The following is a 13,852-nucleotide window of genomic DNA, read 5'->3' on the forward strand; positions in this document are numbered from 1 at the left end:
ACACATACTTTATATCACTGTTCGGAATGATAGTTGTACTACACATACATTATATTAGTGAACGGAATGATAGTTTACTATACATACATTATAACACTTTACCAAATATATTTAAAAAGTGCACAAGAGCGGTTGCCTAGAAAAATGTCAAACTGGACTAACTGGTTTTTATAACTGAATCCCGAATTATATTTTTTTCACATCGGAGGACATGAGGGTATATTGTCGATAGAGATAGTTACAGTAAGCTCTGACGTCAAGGTTAGGGTACCTAAATATATCTGTTTATGTTCTTTAGTTACATATGATGTTCTCTTTCTTTTAGTTCTGTCCAACATTGTGTGTTTAAATTTATCAAAATTAAATATATCTGATAGAGCTGATGAGAAACAGTGAACTAGTTTGAGATTAAATCCTACGTATTAATAAACATATATACATATATATGTTCTTTGGACGTCAGATATTTGTTAATATAATATCAAAGATTAACTATCACCTCATCTTACAAACATGCTTACTAGAACAACTTATTTTATGGACATGCACTCTAAAAGACTGTTTTGTAATATGTTAATACGTGAGGGAGCATAAGTGTTACATATTAAATACCTGAGGGTAATGGTGTCCAGAAACTAGAATCAGAGAGTGTGTTGCTAGGGTGTCTCAACATGACATCAGTGTCTAAGATAACATTAAAACATTTTGGTAGTTTTGGACATTATTTCATATGGAACTTTGGTTAGAGTACATTTCTTGAATACTTTCTAGTCAGTTACTGTCCACAAATGAATTATTCACGTTTCTAGAACAGTATATGTATTATTATAATACAATACCTTTTATGGATATTACATTACCTATTTATGTAAGTAAAACCACAAACTAAATGAAATATTTACTATCAAAATTTGAATGTACGTAAACTATTAATATAAATATCATGGTTTATAAAACACCAGATCAGCTTCCATACAACTTCTGTACACAATGTCCTTATTACTATTTGTTCATTCCAACCCACAAAGTATTATTTCATGTACTTTATAAACGACAGAGTGTTACCAACATTACTGTATAGTACAACAATCAGTAAAAGGTTCAAACAGTGTCAGTCAGAAAATATAACTTATAATATATTTCAATATGAATGATAATTTGACTGTTATCGATTCAGTTCTACATTTAATATGTACTTAAACTAAAAACCTGCATCATCATGTGAAATGTATGAGATTTTCAACTTTATTTACACACCAACAAATATTATATATATTCATATGTGTGTGTGTATTAGAATGGTAACATGGTTAGTTGTATTTATATGTTGTGTTGATAAGTTGAGTCACAACCCGGACATATAATTTTTAATATACAGCCTAACGTTCAGTGAATCTTGTGTTACTTTTCAAATATAAATAGATTCATCCTGTCACCACTAGTAATGAAACTGATGTAGTTCTACTGATATAAGTAAGAGTAAAGAACCACTTAGTGAATGTATTTATGTCGTGTGTTTCTTTACCATACTAATATTTATTTTAGCTCAGCATAGTCAGGTAGGTTGATGTGTTCTACTCGTAATCTGAGGGACGCAGGTTCGCATCCCCGTCGCGTCAAACATGCTCGCCGTTTTAGCCATGATGGTGTTATAATGTGACGGTCAATCCAACTATTCGTTGGTAAAAAATAGGCCATGAGCTTGCGGTGGGTGGTGAAGACTAGCTGCCTTTCCTCTACTCCTTTCACTAATATACTAGGGACGACAAGAGAAGATAGCCCTTGAGTAGCTTTGCGACGAATTCAAAAAACACACAATATTTATTTTTATATTTAGATCGAATATTATCTCTGGTTCACATCTTGGACATAAGCCGTCGGTTTATTACGTTACCCATTATAATTTATGCCGGTCAGTACTCCACTATAGAAATGACTGCCATGTTGTTTTCATTAGCTAAGACTAATGTTGATAAACAAGATGAATTATGTTCACTGTACGTCTTGTCGCCCCCCTATACTTCTCTCTAAATGAATATTTATAACAAAGAAGTTTTTATATTTTCTGAAGAACTATATTTAACAGATTTAAATAAAAATAATTAACTGATTTTTCATTTAGATATGACTCACTGAAAGAAACACGTTAACACTTGTTTATTACTCATATCTGTATAATAGAAACAGTACAGAATATTATGGTTAACATTACAAATGTTTATGGCATGGTAAGTTTCACAATAATACACTTACAACCAGGTCATTTCATACACTTAAGGTTTTCTCTCATTGTTTCTTTTATTTTATATTTCACTACCTGTCGACGTTTTTGGAAAGTCTTCAACCAACACGATGTACCGAGGAATCTTAAAGTAGCTGATCTGAAACCAAAAAAAAAAATATTCATTATTTAACAGATATACTTGTAAGGTTGTTAAAAATAGAGGACAAAAGTCATGACGAAACAATATATGTCAAACAATAAAAGTTTATTATGAGAAAATACAAATCAAACGTGATAGTTCATGACGAAAGAACATAAGATAAGTAGAAACGTTTCTAGACAATACTTAGTATGTTTACTGTAGCTCAGAATAAGACATGTGTGAGAAGATCATTATACGTACACAACTTTTTTTTTTTAAATCTTTTAGTCCAGGAAGCTTTTTGTTGAATACCAGTAAATATTTAGATCTATTGGTTCGCAATATCTTTAGGTGTTTAAAAGTATTATTCTGTTTGTACATAACCTGAATGTTACTTCTCTTGATGAACGTTTTATATGGTGATCTATTTGTGCAAGTAAAACCTCGATCTATCCCAGTTGACAATTTCTGTGTGGTTGTTTTATAATAACATATTACAGATGTTACATGACAAACAAGAGTGTATAAAAGTAAGCGTGAATAAAACAACAACTGTTGACATTTTGTAATCCATTTGTAATCCATTTTAGACCAGTAAAATCTCTGTAGTAACCACCTAACGAATACTTTATAAGTAATAGTATAATGGTCTGTTTTATTTTTATATATATTCAGTTGATGTGATGTTAACATCAACTAGCTATTGTGTTAATATGACATGAAGTAAGTTCGGTGTTAATAGCTTCTTACTGAGCTACACTATTAATATCACATAAGGTGAGCAAACTGATAACAGCTGGTGTTATATTAACATAATACTGACTTTTCCTTTGCAATATTCACAAAGTTCCGTTTCTGTTACCGTTGATCCACCTTTTAGTTTCACCCAAACACAGGCTTCTTCTTCCATTTGCTGGTCTAGAACTCCAACGACCTAAAATGAAAATATCAAAATAAATATTATGTATGCTGTCATATCTACGTACAACGTTTAACAGCAATGTATATGGTACATTGAATCTAGTCCTATAAGTAACAAATTTAACAGTAACGTTAATGCAACTCTTAAACGTTTTCCACAATTCAACATTCTGAGTTTAATAATATGATTCACGTAACACTTATCAATAGTGAAAACGACACAAAGGACGTTATCAATATCACAAAATACAATATCAATGATAATAATATCAAATGATATAGAAAAATCTCCAGGGCACTGACTACGTGAAAATAACAGTACATAGTCACTTTGTTATGAATGTATAATACAAATTATTGTTAACTTTACTTTTTAGTATTATTATTAGGCTTACCAGTTATAATGCTTCAAACACATTACAAGTTTAAGGCCGTCATGTTAAATAACCAAAAACAAAATTTGAATTTTGCGAAAACTACACGAGAACTATCTGCACGAGCCATTTTTAATTTAGCAGTGTAATATTAGAATGAAGGCAGCTAGTCATCACCACTCACAGCCAACTCTTTGTCTACTCTTTTTCCCAACAAAGAGTCGGATAACCGTCACATTATAACTTCCTCACGGCTGAAAGGAGCAGAATCTTTGGTGCGAAAGCGATTCGAATCGCGGATTACGAGTCGATAACTTCAACCACTTAGTCATGCCGGAATCTAAAATTTGAAGAGTACAAGTTTTTCTGAGAAATCTCACCTGAGCTTCAGCGACATCTGGATGACTGAGAAGGAACTCTTCCACTTCCTGAGGATAGATGCATTCTCCTCCTCTGTTGACCATGTCTTTAAATGTACCAAGAATACTGATGTAGCCATCTTCATCCATCACAGCAATATCCCTGTGTCATATTGTATTATTAATATGTAGAAACAATTAACACCTTCATCTGTCATGACGATATATTTGACACATATTTTAAGCGTAGAATTATTAATACCGTTATAGGTTACATTGCAAGTCATCATTCTATCATGACCTAGAAACTTAAAGTACTACAAGAGAACAGAGTTAGTTCAGTGTCACACAGTAAGTTAGATAGTGATTGTTATGGTGTCTATTTGTCTGCATTTCAATTACTCAGTATATTTGTCTTATAACGATCGACTAACACTAACGTTATTCATATATCTTTATAAGTGAGTTATTCGTACGTATAATTAGATCTGGAATTTATGTTGAAATGTATTTGTGAAGCTAGGCACATCAGGAACCGTATCTTTGAGCAAACTTAACTGGATAAATAAATGAATTCCGGACGCGGACAAGATGTTCTCTCTTTAGAAAACAATCGAAAAACCAGTAACAGTTCCTAGTCGGTAATAACAGTTACAAGACGAAAGTTGAAGTATCAGAGTGGACATGTAGTGGACAAATCCTAGTTATTTATATCTTACTCAGTGTGATACCAACGTGCATTATCAAAGACTTGACCACATTGTTCCTTGTCACCCCAGTATCCCAAGAATGATAAACGATCACGTGTACACAGTTCTTCTTCTTTGTTGACCGGAACTATTCGTCCATCATTGTCCACTAGTTTAACCTGAGAACAAATTTATAGATTGTAAAAATACAACATAGTGAACTCTTACTATGTAAATAACACACTAACTACAACTTTACTTTGTATAATTTGTGGTACACCTTACATGGTTCATGTACTTAATACACTAACTACAACCTTACATTGTATAATTTATGGTTCATCTTACATGCTCTAATACCATACAGTTACCTCAACATGGTCAAGTGGTGTTTCAATTGTATGGTATTCCTTTTCCGGTCTTTCTCCTGGACGTGTTGAACAACTTACGGGACTATTTTCTGTTGTTGAGTATGTATTCTGTGGGCAAGAAAAGATAGTGGTGATTCCTATAAAAATGTTTTCCTTTCTATAATTTATGGTACACATTACATTGTTAACGTACATGACACACTAATTACAACTTTAGTTTGTATAATTTATGGTACACATTACATTGTTAATGTACATAACACACTAACTACAACCTTACTTTGTATAATTTATCGTACACATTACATTCTTAATGTACATAACACACTAACTACAACCTTACTTTGTATAATTTATGGTACACATTACATTGTTAATGTACATAACACACTAACTACAACTTTAGTTTGTATAATTTATGGTACACATTACATTGTTAACGTACATGACACACTAATTACAACTTTAGTTTGTATAATTTATGGTACACATTACATTGTTAATGTACATAACACACTAACTACAACTTTAGTTTGTATATTTTGTGGTACACCTTAAATGGTTAATGTACTAGTACCAGTTTAGCTTTAGTTGCAGTCAGCTGAGTTAGAAACCACTCATAATAGTTGATGCTCCAAACTGCCAGGCGTCTCAGTCCAAGCTCTAAGAAACTTGCTGCTAGCTGATCAGTCTGTGGTACAAACAATGGAACTTAAGAATTTACAGATATATAGAATTTTATTTAAAGTACAGTAACACTAACATTATATGAACCAGTATATTTAGAGCTAAAATACATTTTAACTTCATATAAGCCATTACAGATACAGATGGTGTAAAACTAACATTACATGGACCAGTGTAACAACATTTGAACCAGTAAAGGTACGGGTACAGTATATTTAACAACACATGAAGCAGAAAACATACACGTATAGTATATCAAACAACACCTGAACCTCAATATCCATAGCTACAGTATATCTCACAACACATGACCCAGTAAAGATACAGGTACAGTATATCTAAAAACACGTGAATCGCTAAAGTTACAGGCCCAGTCTTCCTAACAACACTTGAACCAGTACATCTATAGCTGCAGTATATCTAACAACACATGGACAAGTAAAGATACAGGTAGATTATATCTAAAAACACGTGAATTGCTAAAGCTACAAGACCAGTCTTCCTAACAACACTTGAACCTCAATATCCATAGGTACAGTATATCTAACAACACATGAACCAGTAAAGATACAGGTACAGTATATTAAAAAAAAAATATGAACCAGTGCGACTGTGGCTACAGTATATCTAAAAACACGTGACCAGTGAAGATACAAGTTCAGTATATCTAACAACACGTGCACTAGTACATGTACAGCTACAGTATATCTAACAACAAGCGAACCAGTAAACATGCAAGTACAGTATATCTAAGAACAAGTGATTCAGTACATCTGTAAGAACAATATACTAACAACACGTAAACCAGTGTATCTATAGCTATAGTAAAACTAAAAACTTGTGAACCAGTAAAGGCACAAGTATATTATATCTAACCACACCTGAACTAGTAAAGATAGAAGTATAGTATATCTAACAACACTTGAACCAGTAAATGTATAGCTACGGAAACATCTTAGAAAAATATGCAAATTTGTAATAACACATGAACCAATAAAGATTAAAGTACAATGTATGTTAGAACACGTGAACCAGTACATCTATAACTACAGTATATCAAACAATACGTGAGCCAGTACTTTTATAGTTACAATATATCTCACAATACGTCAACCAGTAAAGATACACCTACTATATATCCAAGAACACGGGAACCAGAAGAGATATAAACATAATATACCTAAGAACAAATGTACCAGTACATCTATAGCTACAGTATATCTAACAACAACTGAACCAGTAAAGATGCAAGTACATTATATCTAACAACACGTGAACATTATATTTAGTTACACATGAACCAGTATAAACACAGGTACACAATATTTAACAACACGTGGACCATTATCAATACAATAATGCAGGGATGGCCAAACTTGCTTAACGTAAGGGCCACATACGATAAACTTCAGATGTTTGAGAACATGAACAAATATTACACACACGTTTAAATTTTGTTACATAACTTTTATATAAATATTAAGAAATACATATATGTGGTTTTTAAACTGTTAATCTGTATTAGTTTTAATAATTACAAAGTACACATATATATACTCAAAGTTTTCAAAATTTTGACTGATGTTTGTTTTAACTATATTGAGTGTATTTAACACGGTCATGAACTACGGAAACATCTTAGAAAAATATGCAAATTTGTATTTCATTAAGAGTAAATAAGACTGACAAAAATAAAAAAATTTAAAGACAGATATTTTTAATTATATTTATTTATCCTAGTAAATATCTGGTCATAACATGGAGTAAAATATGTAAAACAATAATATTAAAGATATTTTAATCAGATACCACCTTACAAAATTGTAGTCTTGTCATAATATTTTTCTGACACAAACAGACCTTGATCAGACTATTTACTGCTAGTAGAGATTGTGTAAGTTTCCATCTTGGTTGTGAGTCGTTGAACTTTCGGTTGACATGTCGTCAAGGCTGTACGAATTATCTCCGTCAGGTGTTGATTTGTCAGGATGGAACGATGTTTCATCTTCACAAACTTCAGTACAAAGTACAGTGATTCACAGCAGCATGTTGTGCTGAAAATTAAAATGAGTCGCACATTGGTTTTCTTCCGTTCAGGACATTTTCTTTCTTGAACTTACTTCCAGAACTCAGTTGTAGAATGGGATTTATGGATCATATTTAGACCCAGGTCATTCTGCAGTTCTGTTCGTTCCACAGCAGATGTTTCTGTAACCAGAGGTTCGAGTATTGGACAACCATTATTGATCACATGAACCAGGATTTACAAGAGAGACGAAGCAGGGCTTTAACTTCTGTAAGTCCTCAAACCTGTCTAAGAAGTTATCAAGCAGTCCTCGTAACTTATCTTTGTATTCTTCCAGTTTGTTTTATTTCAATATCAGGGAACGTACTTACTCTCCTTTTGAGATTGGAAAAGTTACTGTAGTTTCATGACAATATGTCTCCTTGAAAAAGTCTTATTTTATTCTGAAATCTGAAAATTGTCTGAGTTAGATTAGAAACAATATGAATCTACTCCTGGAATGCCAAGTTCACAGTTTGTAGATGATTCGTTATATCAGTAAGAAATAGTAGATCTTGAATCCACTCATCATCACTTGAGGATAGAATATTTTCCTTTCTTCAAGGAAAGTAATAACAGGCTCCAACAAGTCCACAAACCTATTTAAGGCATTACTGGTTTACAACCATCTCACAATAAAGTAGAAAGTGATATCACTGGGTTTACCTTCAAGCTCCAGTTCTTCAATAAAATTTTTCCATTGTATCAATATCTGTATGATACAATGTATTTGAATAACACAACATACTATATAAGTGTTTATATTTGTATAAAAACACACAGGAAGTGTTGGTATCTGTATAACAAAATATACAATAAAAGTGTCAATATCTGTATGATAATTATATTCTAGCAAATCACATATTAAAACACATACAGAGTATAATGCTTACACTCTGGTACATTATGTATTAATACATATACACAGTATAATACTTATACTCTTGTACATTATATGATAATACACATGTGCGGTATAACGGTTATACTCTAGTACATTACATCATAATACACCTACCCAGTGAAATACTTATACTCTTGTACATAATATCATAATACACATGTGCAGTATAATGGTTATACTCTAGTACATTACATCATAATACACCTACCCAGTGACTTAATACTTATACTGCAGTAGTACGGTTATATTATATTACATCATAATACACCTATTCAGTGAAATACTTATACTCTTGTACATTATATCATATACACTCAGTACTTATACTCTAGTACCATATATTAATACTCATACACAACATGACACCTATACTCTAGTGCATCATATATTAATACAGATACACAGTATGATTCTAAAACTGTAGTACATTATACATTGATACACAAATACAGTGTGATAGTTAGACTTAGTATATTATATTTTTAATATACATACACAATATCATGCATACATTTTAAAACTTCGGCATAAATTATAATGGGTAACGTAATAATCAGGAGACTCATGTCCAAGATGTGAACCAGAGAAAATATTCGATCTAAATAAAAATAAATATTGTGTAATTTTTTGGAATTCACGCAAAGCCAATCAAGGGCTATCTGCGCTAGCCGTACCTAAATTATTAGTGAAGAAACGAGAGTATAGGCGACTAGTCATCACCACACACCGCCAACTCTTGAACTACTCTTTCACCAACGAATAAGGGAATTGACCATCATGATATAACTTCTTCACGGCTGAATGGGCGAGCATTTTTGGTGGGACGGGTATTCGAACCTGCAACCCTATGATTACGAGTCGATTGCCTTAACCCACTTGACTATGCTGGGCTAATAAATATTATTAGCCATATTAGTATGGTAAAGAAACACAAATATTAGATTTGCAAATAAATATAAAATAAGACATAAATACATTCACTAAGTGGTTCTTTACTCTTACTTATATTAGTAGAACTACATCAGTTTCAGTACTAGTGGTGACAGGATGAATCTATTTATATTTGAAACGTAACACAAGATTCACTGAACGTTAGACTGTATATTAGAAATTATATGTCCGGAGTTGTGACCATGTTACCATTTTAATACACACACACATATGAATATATATAATATTTGTTGTTGTGTAAATAAAGTTGTAAATCTCATACATTTCACATGATGATGCAGGTTTTTAGTTTAAGTACATATTAAATGTAGAACTGAATCGATAACAGTCAAATTATCATTCATATTGAAATATATTATAAGCTATATTTTCTGACAGACACTGTTTGAACCTTTTACTGATTGTTGTACTATACAGTAATGTTGATAACACTATGTCGTTTATAAAGTACATGAAATATTACTTAGTGATTGAAGTGAACAAATAGTAATATGGACATTGTGTACAGAAGTTGTATGGAAGCTGATCTGGCGTTTTATAAACCATGATATTTATATTAATAGTTTATGTACATTCAAATTTGATAATAAATATTTCATTTAGTTTGTGGTTTTACTTACATAAATAGGTAATGTAATATCCATAAAAGGTATGATATTAGATTCATACATATACTATGTTAGTATTCAAGAAATGTACTCTAACAATAGTTTAATATGAAATAATGTCCAAAACTACCAAAATGTTTTAATGTTATCTTATACAATGATGTCATGTTGAGACACCCTAGCAACACACCCTCTGATTCTAGTTCCTGGACACCATTACCTCAGGTATTTAATTTATAACACTATGCACCCTCACGTATTAACATATTACAAAACAGTTTGCTAACTGATGTCTTTTAGAGTGCATGTCCATAAAATGAGTTGTTCTAGTAAGCATGTTAGTAAGATGAGCTGATAGTTAATCTTTGATATTATATTAACAAATATCCGACGTCTAATGGACATATATATGTCTATTTACTAATACGTAGGATTTAATCTCAAACTAGTTCACTGTTTCTGATCAACTTTATCAGATATATTTAATTTTGATAAATTTGAACACACAAAGTTGGACAGAACTAAAAGGAAGAGAACATCATATGTAAGTAAAAAACATAAACAGATATATTTAGGTACCCTAACCTTGACATCAGAGCTTACTTTAACTATATCTATCGACAATGTACATCAGATATGCCAACCATTACGATTTTGGTGTATACATTACGACTTTACGCTCATACAGTCAAATATTACGACTTGTTGCAACTCCCAAATTATAATATATTATATAGGCCTATACAATAAAGTGATAAATTGTTTCCCAAGGGCTTGAAAGGGGTGAAAAAAATTTCTAGTGAGATACAAATAAATTTTGATAATAAATAAAAGACATAGTCCAAATGTCTATTTGCGATAATCATGTTTGTACTTGAAATAATAAAAAAAAAATATTTGTATCTCAGACGTCTACCAATAGTTTGAGTGCGGTGCTTCTCCATACTGGGTACGTGGGGGAATCCATAGTTACGTCATCAGTGCTTATCAGCCAATCAGGGTTCGCGTTGAAGGGTATTTCTCGTTTTCTAAGCGGCATAGAAACACCAATGCGATCGTTAACAAGATGGAAAAAAAGAGACCTCGTTCACCAGATTGTCTTGTTTCTGGCAAATCTAAAAGGACTAAAACTGTGAATCAAAAATTTAGGAAAGAGTATAGTGCAAAATATCCGGTCATTGCATTAAAAGTCAGTAACAGTAATGCGTTTTTACAGTTTGTCACATCAATTTTTTTGTGGCTCCTGGCGGGATAAACGATTGTTCCAGACATATATAATTGGCATCCCACCAACAAAAAACAGAGGCGAAGACAAAAAACGATGCAAATAACAACACTTATGAATAAGAATTCAAAATATGAAACCATAAATGCAGAAGTGATGTTCACGCAATTCGTCATTTCTTATAATTTACCTCTAGCACAAAAGTGCTAGCAGAAAACAACACTTCAAAGAGTTTCAAGGTTTGTATGACAAATAACCAAGAAAAATTCTACAACTTGTTGACACAAGATGGCCATTACTTAGGGTGTGCTTCAACAGAAAATTGGGCATGTGAAGCCATTGAAGAAGTATTTTCACTGTGAAAAGGAAAAACTGGATTCAAAAGTATCTAAACGTGCAGCTCAGTCAGACAGAAAGACTTTAACAGCCAAGATATCCTCTCAGCCACTCAGAGACACAGTCAAGACATCCTTTCAGCCACATAAGACAACAGTCTCTAAAAGCAGACAAAGAAACATTTGATGTAACACAATATATGTTTAGGCAGTCTGACCTTGAACTAAAGAAGAGACAATCAATGAGAAGAAAACGAAAACTAACAAGGAAGTAACCAAGAAAAGTTATGCACACAGCAAGTTAGATAAGTTAACAGTTTTCTTGGACAACAAAGTGAACTTGTTATATTGTTTTTTTCTTCAATCTGCAATTCTTCTACTTAAACAAGCCAATTTGATATTGCAAAGAGAAGAACCTTGCATACACATTATACATATAACTCTGATTACACAAGTTAAAAATATACTTGTCAGGTACATCAAGCCAGAATATCTTGAAGACAACATCACTGAACTTGACTACAGCAATGAATCCTTACACAAATCTGATGAGGAAGTTTCTACTGGAAATGCTGCTAAGGAATGCATTGTTAATTATGAAAAGGACCTGGACCTTATCAGCTTCTACATCAGTGTCAAGAAATACTATATTGCAGCTACAAATTACATGACGAAACCTTTCCCTCTAAAGTATGAACTTATGATCCACACAGAGGTTGCTGATCGAAAACTGAAAGTCAGAAAAGATTTCTCTTCTCTATAGTTCTTCACAGACAGTTTACCTTGTCCTTGTCAATACACATGAGCACAACACTATTGACAAGTTGGAAGGGCAATATTTGATATATCAAACTGATACTTTCTCAGAAACTGTCCTTTGGTTGAATGTTGACAAGTTTTGTGTTCAGCTGTTTACTGTTAAGGATGGAAATGACAACCAGAAGTATGACATTCTGTGTAGGGTTATGCTTGGAATTCTTCCAATCTTCCAATCTAATGCTGACAGTGAAAGGATATTTAGTTTAGTGACTAAAACAAAAGCAAGTTCATACCAAACTTGAGCATCTCAGTTTTGAACAGTATTATAACACACAAGATGTGTATGCAGTCAAATGGACAATGTTGTTATAACTCACAATCATCCAGAGACATTCTCATGAAAACAAAGGATACAAAAGCTGCAGAACTATTACAATAAGTATCATAAATATGATATAAACTAGTCCTTACACAACAGCTATTTCTGTTTACTGTTTGTGCATGTTAAATGTTTTATGAATGGTTTTATTCATATGTTTTAACAGTATATTTGTCACTCTGAACTAAATAAAAGGCATAATTTCAAAATATTTTTTTAAATTTATTTATTAAATTCACAAAACACAGTCATAAATGAGCAATCTGTAGCAGTAATAAATAATAATAGTTATAATAATAATATAACAATAAACAGCTTAGAGACATTGGTCAGGCCTAGTAGCCCCAAATGAAAAAGGGCCCGTCTACATTGATTACGCTCAGCCATTTGAAATAGTTGGCATCTCTGTATACACTCATGCCTACCGATGTGAAAAAGATAGGATTACAAACTTATATAATTCAAGATTCAGTTGTAAAAACAAGTTAGTCCAGAGTGGCTTTGGTCCAGGGAACCGCTCTGTGTGCTTTTTAAATAGAATGGGTAAAATGATATAATGTATGTGTAGTACAACTATCATTCCCTTCACTGATATAATGTATGTGTAGTACAACTATCATTCCGTACACTGATATAATGTATGTGTAGAACAAATATCATTCCGTACACTGATATAATGTATGTGTAGAACAAATATCATTCCGTACACTGATATAATGTATGTGTAGAACAAATATCATTCCGTACACTGATATAATGTATGTGTAGAACAAATATCATTCCGTACACGAAAATCAAAACAATTTATCTATAACTCAGCATCATCCTTGAGATGAACTTACCAATAACAAAACCACTG

General features: G+C 32.2%; 2 protein-coding genes across 3 annotated transcripts in view; one reads left to right on the forward strand and one right to left on the reverse strand.

The window, feature by feature from the left end:
* The window catches only part of LOC143245978 (medium-chain acyl-CoA ligase ACSF2, mitochondrial-like), a 78,111-nt gene that overhangs the window by 46,819 nt on the left and 17,440 nt on the right, over positions 1-13,852 (forward strand). The gene's annotated exons all lie outside the window — the stretch shown is intronic.
* Positions 2,143-6,346, reverse strand: LOC143246170 (medium-chain acyl-CoA ligase ACSF2, mitochondrial-like). 2 transcript variants are annotated; one of them, XM_076492381.1, is made up of 7 exons: positions 6,286-6,346; positions 5,658-5,771; positions 5,081-5,188; positions 4,740-4,888; positions 4,042-4,183; positions 3,190-3,300; positions 2,143-2,381 (listed from the first exon to the last, which is right to left on the reverse strand). In XM_076492381.1, exons 1-7 carry the CDS (start codon positions 6,295-6,297, stop codon positions 2,304-2,306), a joined length of 714 nt encoding a protein of 237 aa, XP_076348496.1. In that variant the 5' UTR covers positions 6,298-6,346; the 3' UTR covers positions 2,143-2,303. The 2 variants fall into 2 exon arrangements, with proteins under 2 accessions (XP_076348496.1, XP_076348495.1); XM_076492380.1 differs by lacking the exon at positions 6,286-6,346 and adding an exon at positions 6,040-6,278.

This window comes from Tachypleus tridentatus, chromosome 3 (genome assembly GCF_004210375.1).
Source record: "Tachypleus tridentatus isolate NWPU-2018 chromosome 3, ASM421037v1, whole genome shotgun sequence".
NCBI lineage: Eukaryota > Metazoa > Arthropoda > Merostomata > Xiphosura > Limulidae > Tachypleus > Tachypleus tridentatus.

Excerpts from the sequence above, each read along its gene's own strand:
- LOC143246170 (XM_076492381.1), bottom strand. Across the intron at positions 4,889-5,080 it reads CACCACTTGACCATGTTGAG|GTTAAACTAGTGGACAATGA; the intron begins GTAACTGTATGG and ends ATTTGTTCTCAG. Across the intron at positions 4,184-4,739 it reads GCACGTTGGTATCACACTGA|GGATATTGCTGTGATGGATG; the intron begins GTAAGATATAAA and ends AATATGACACAG.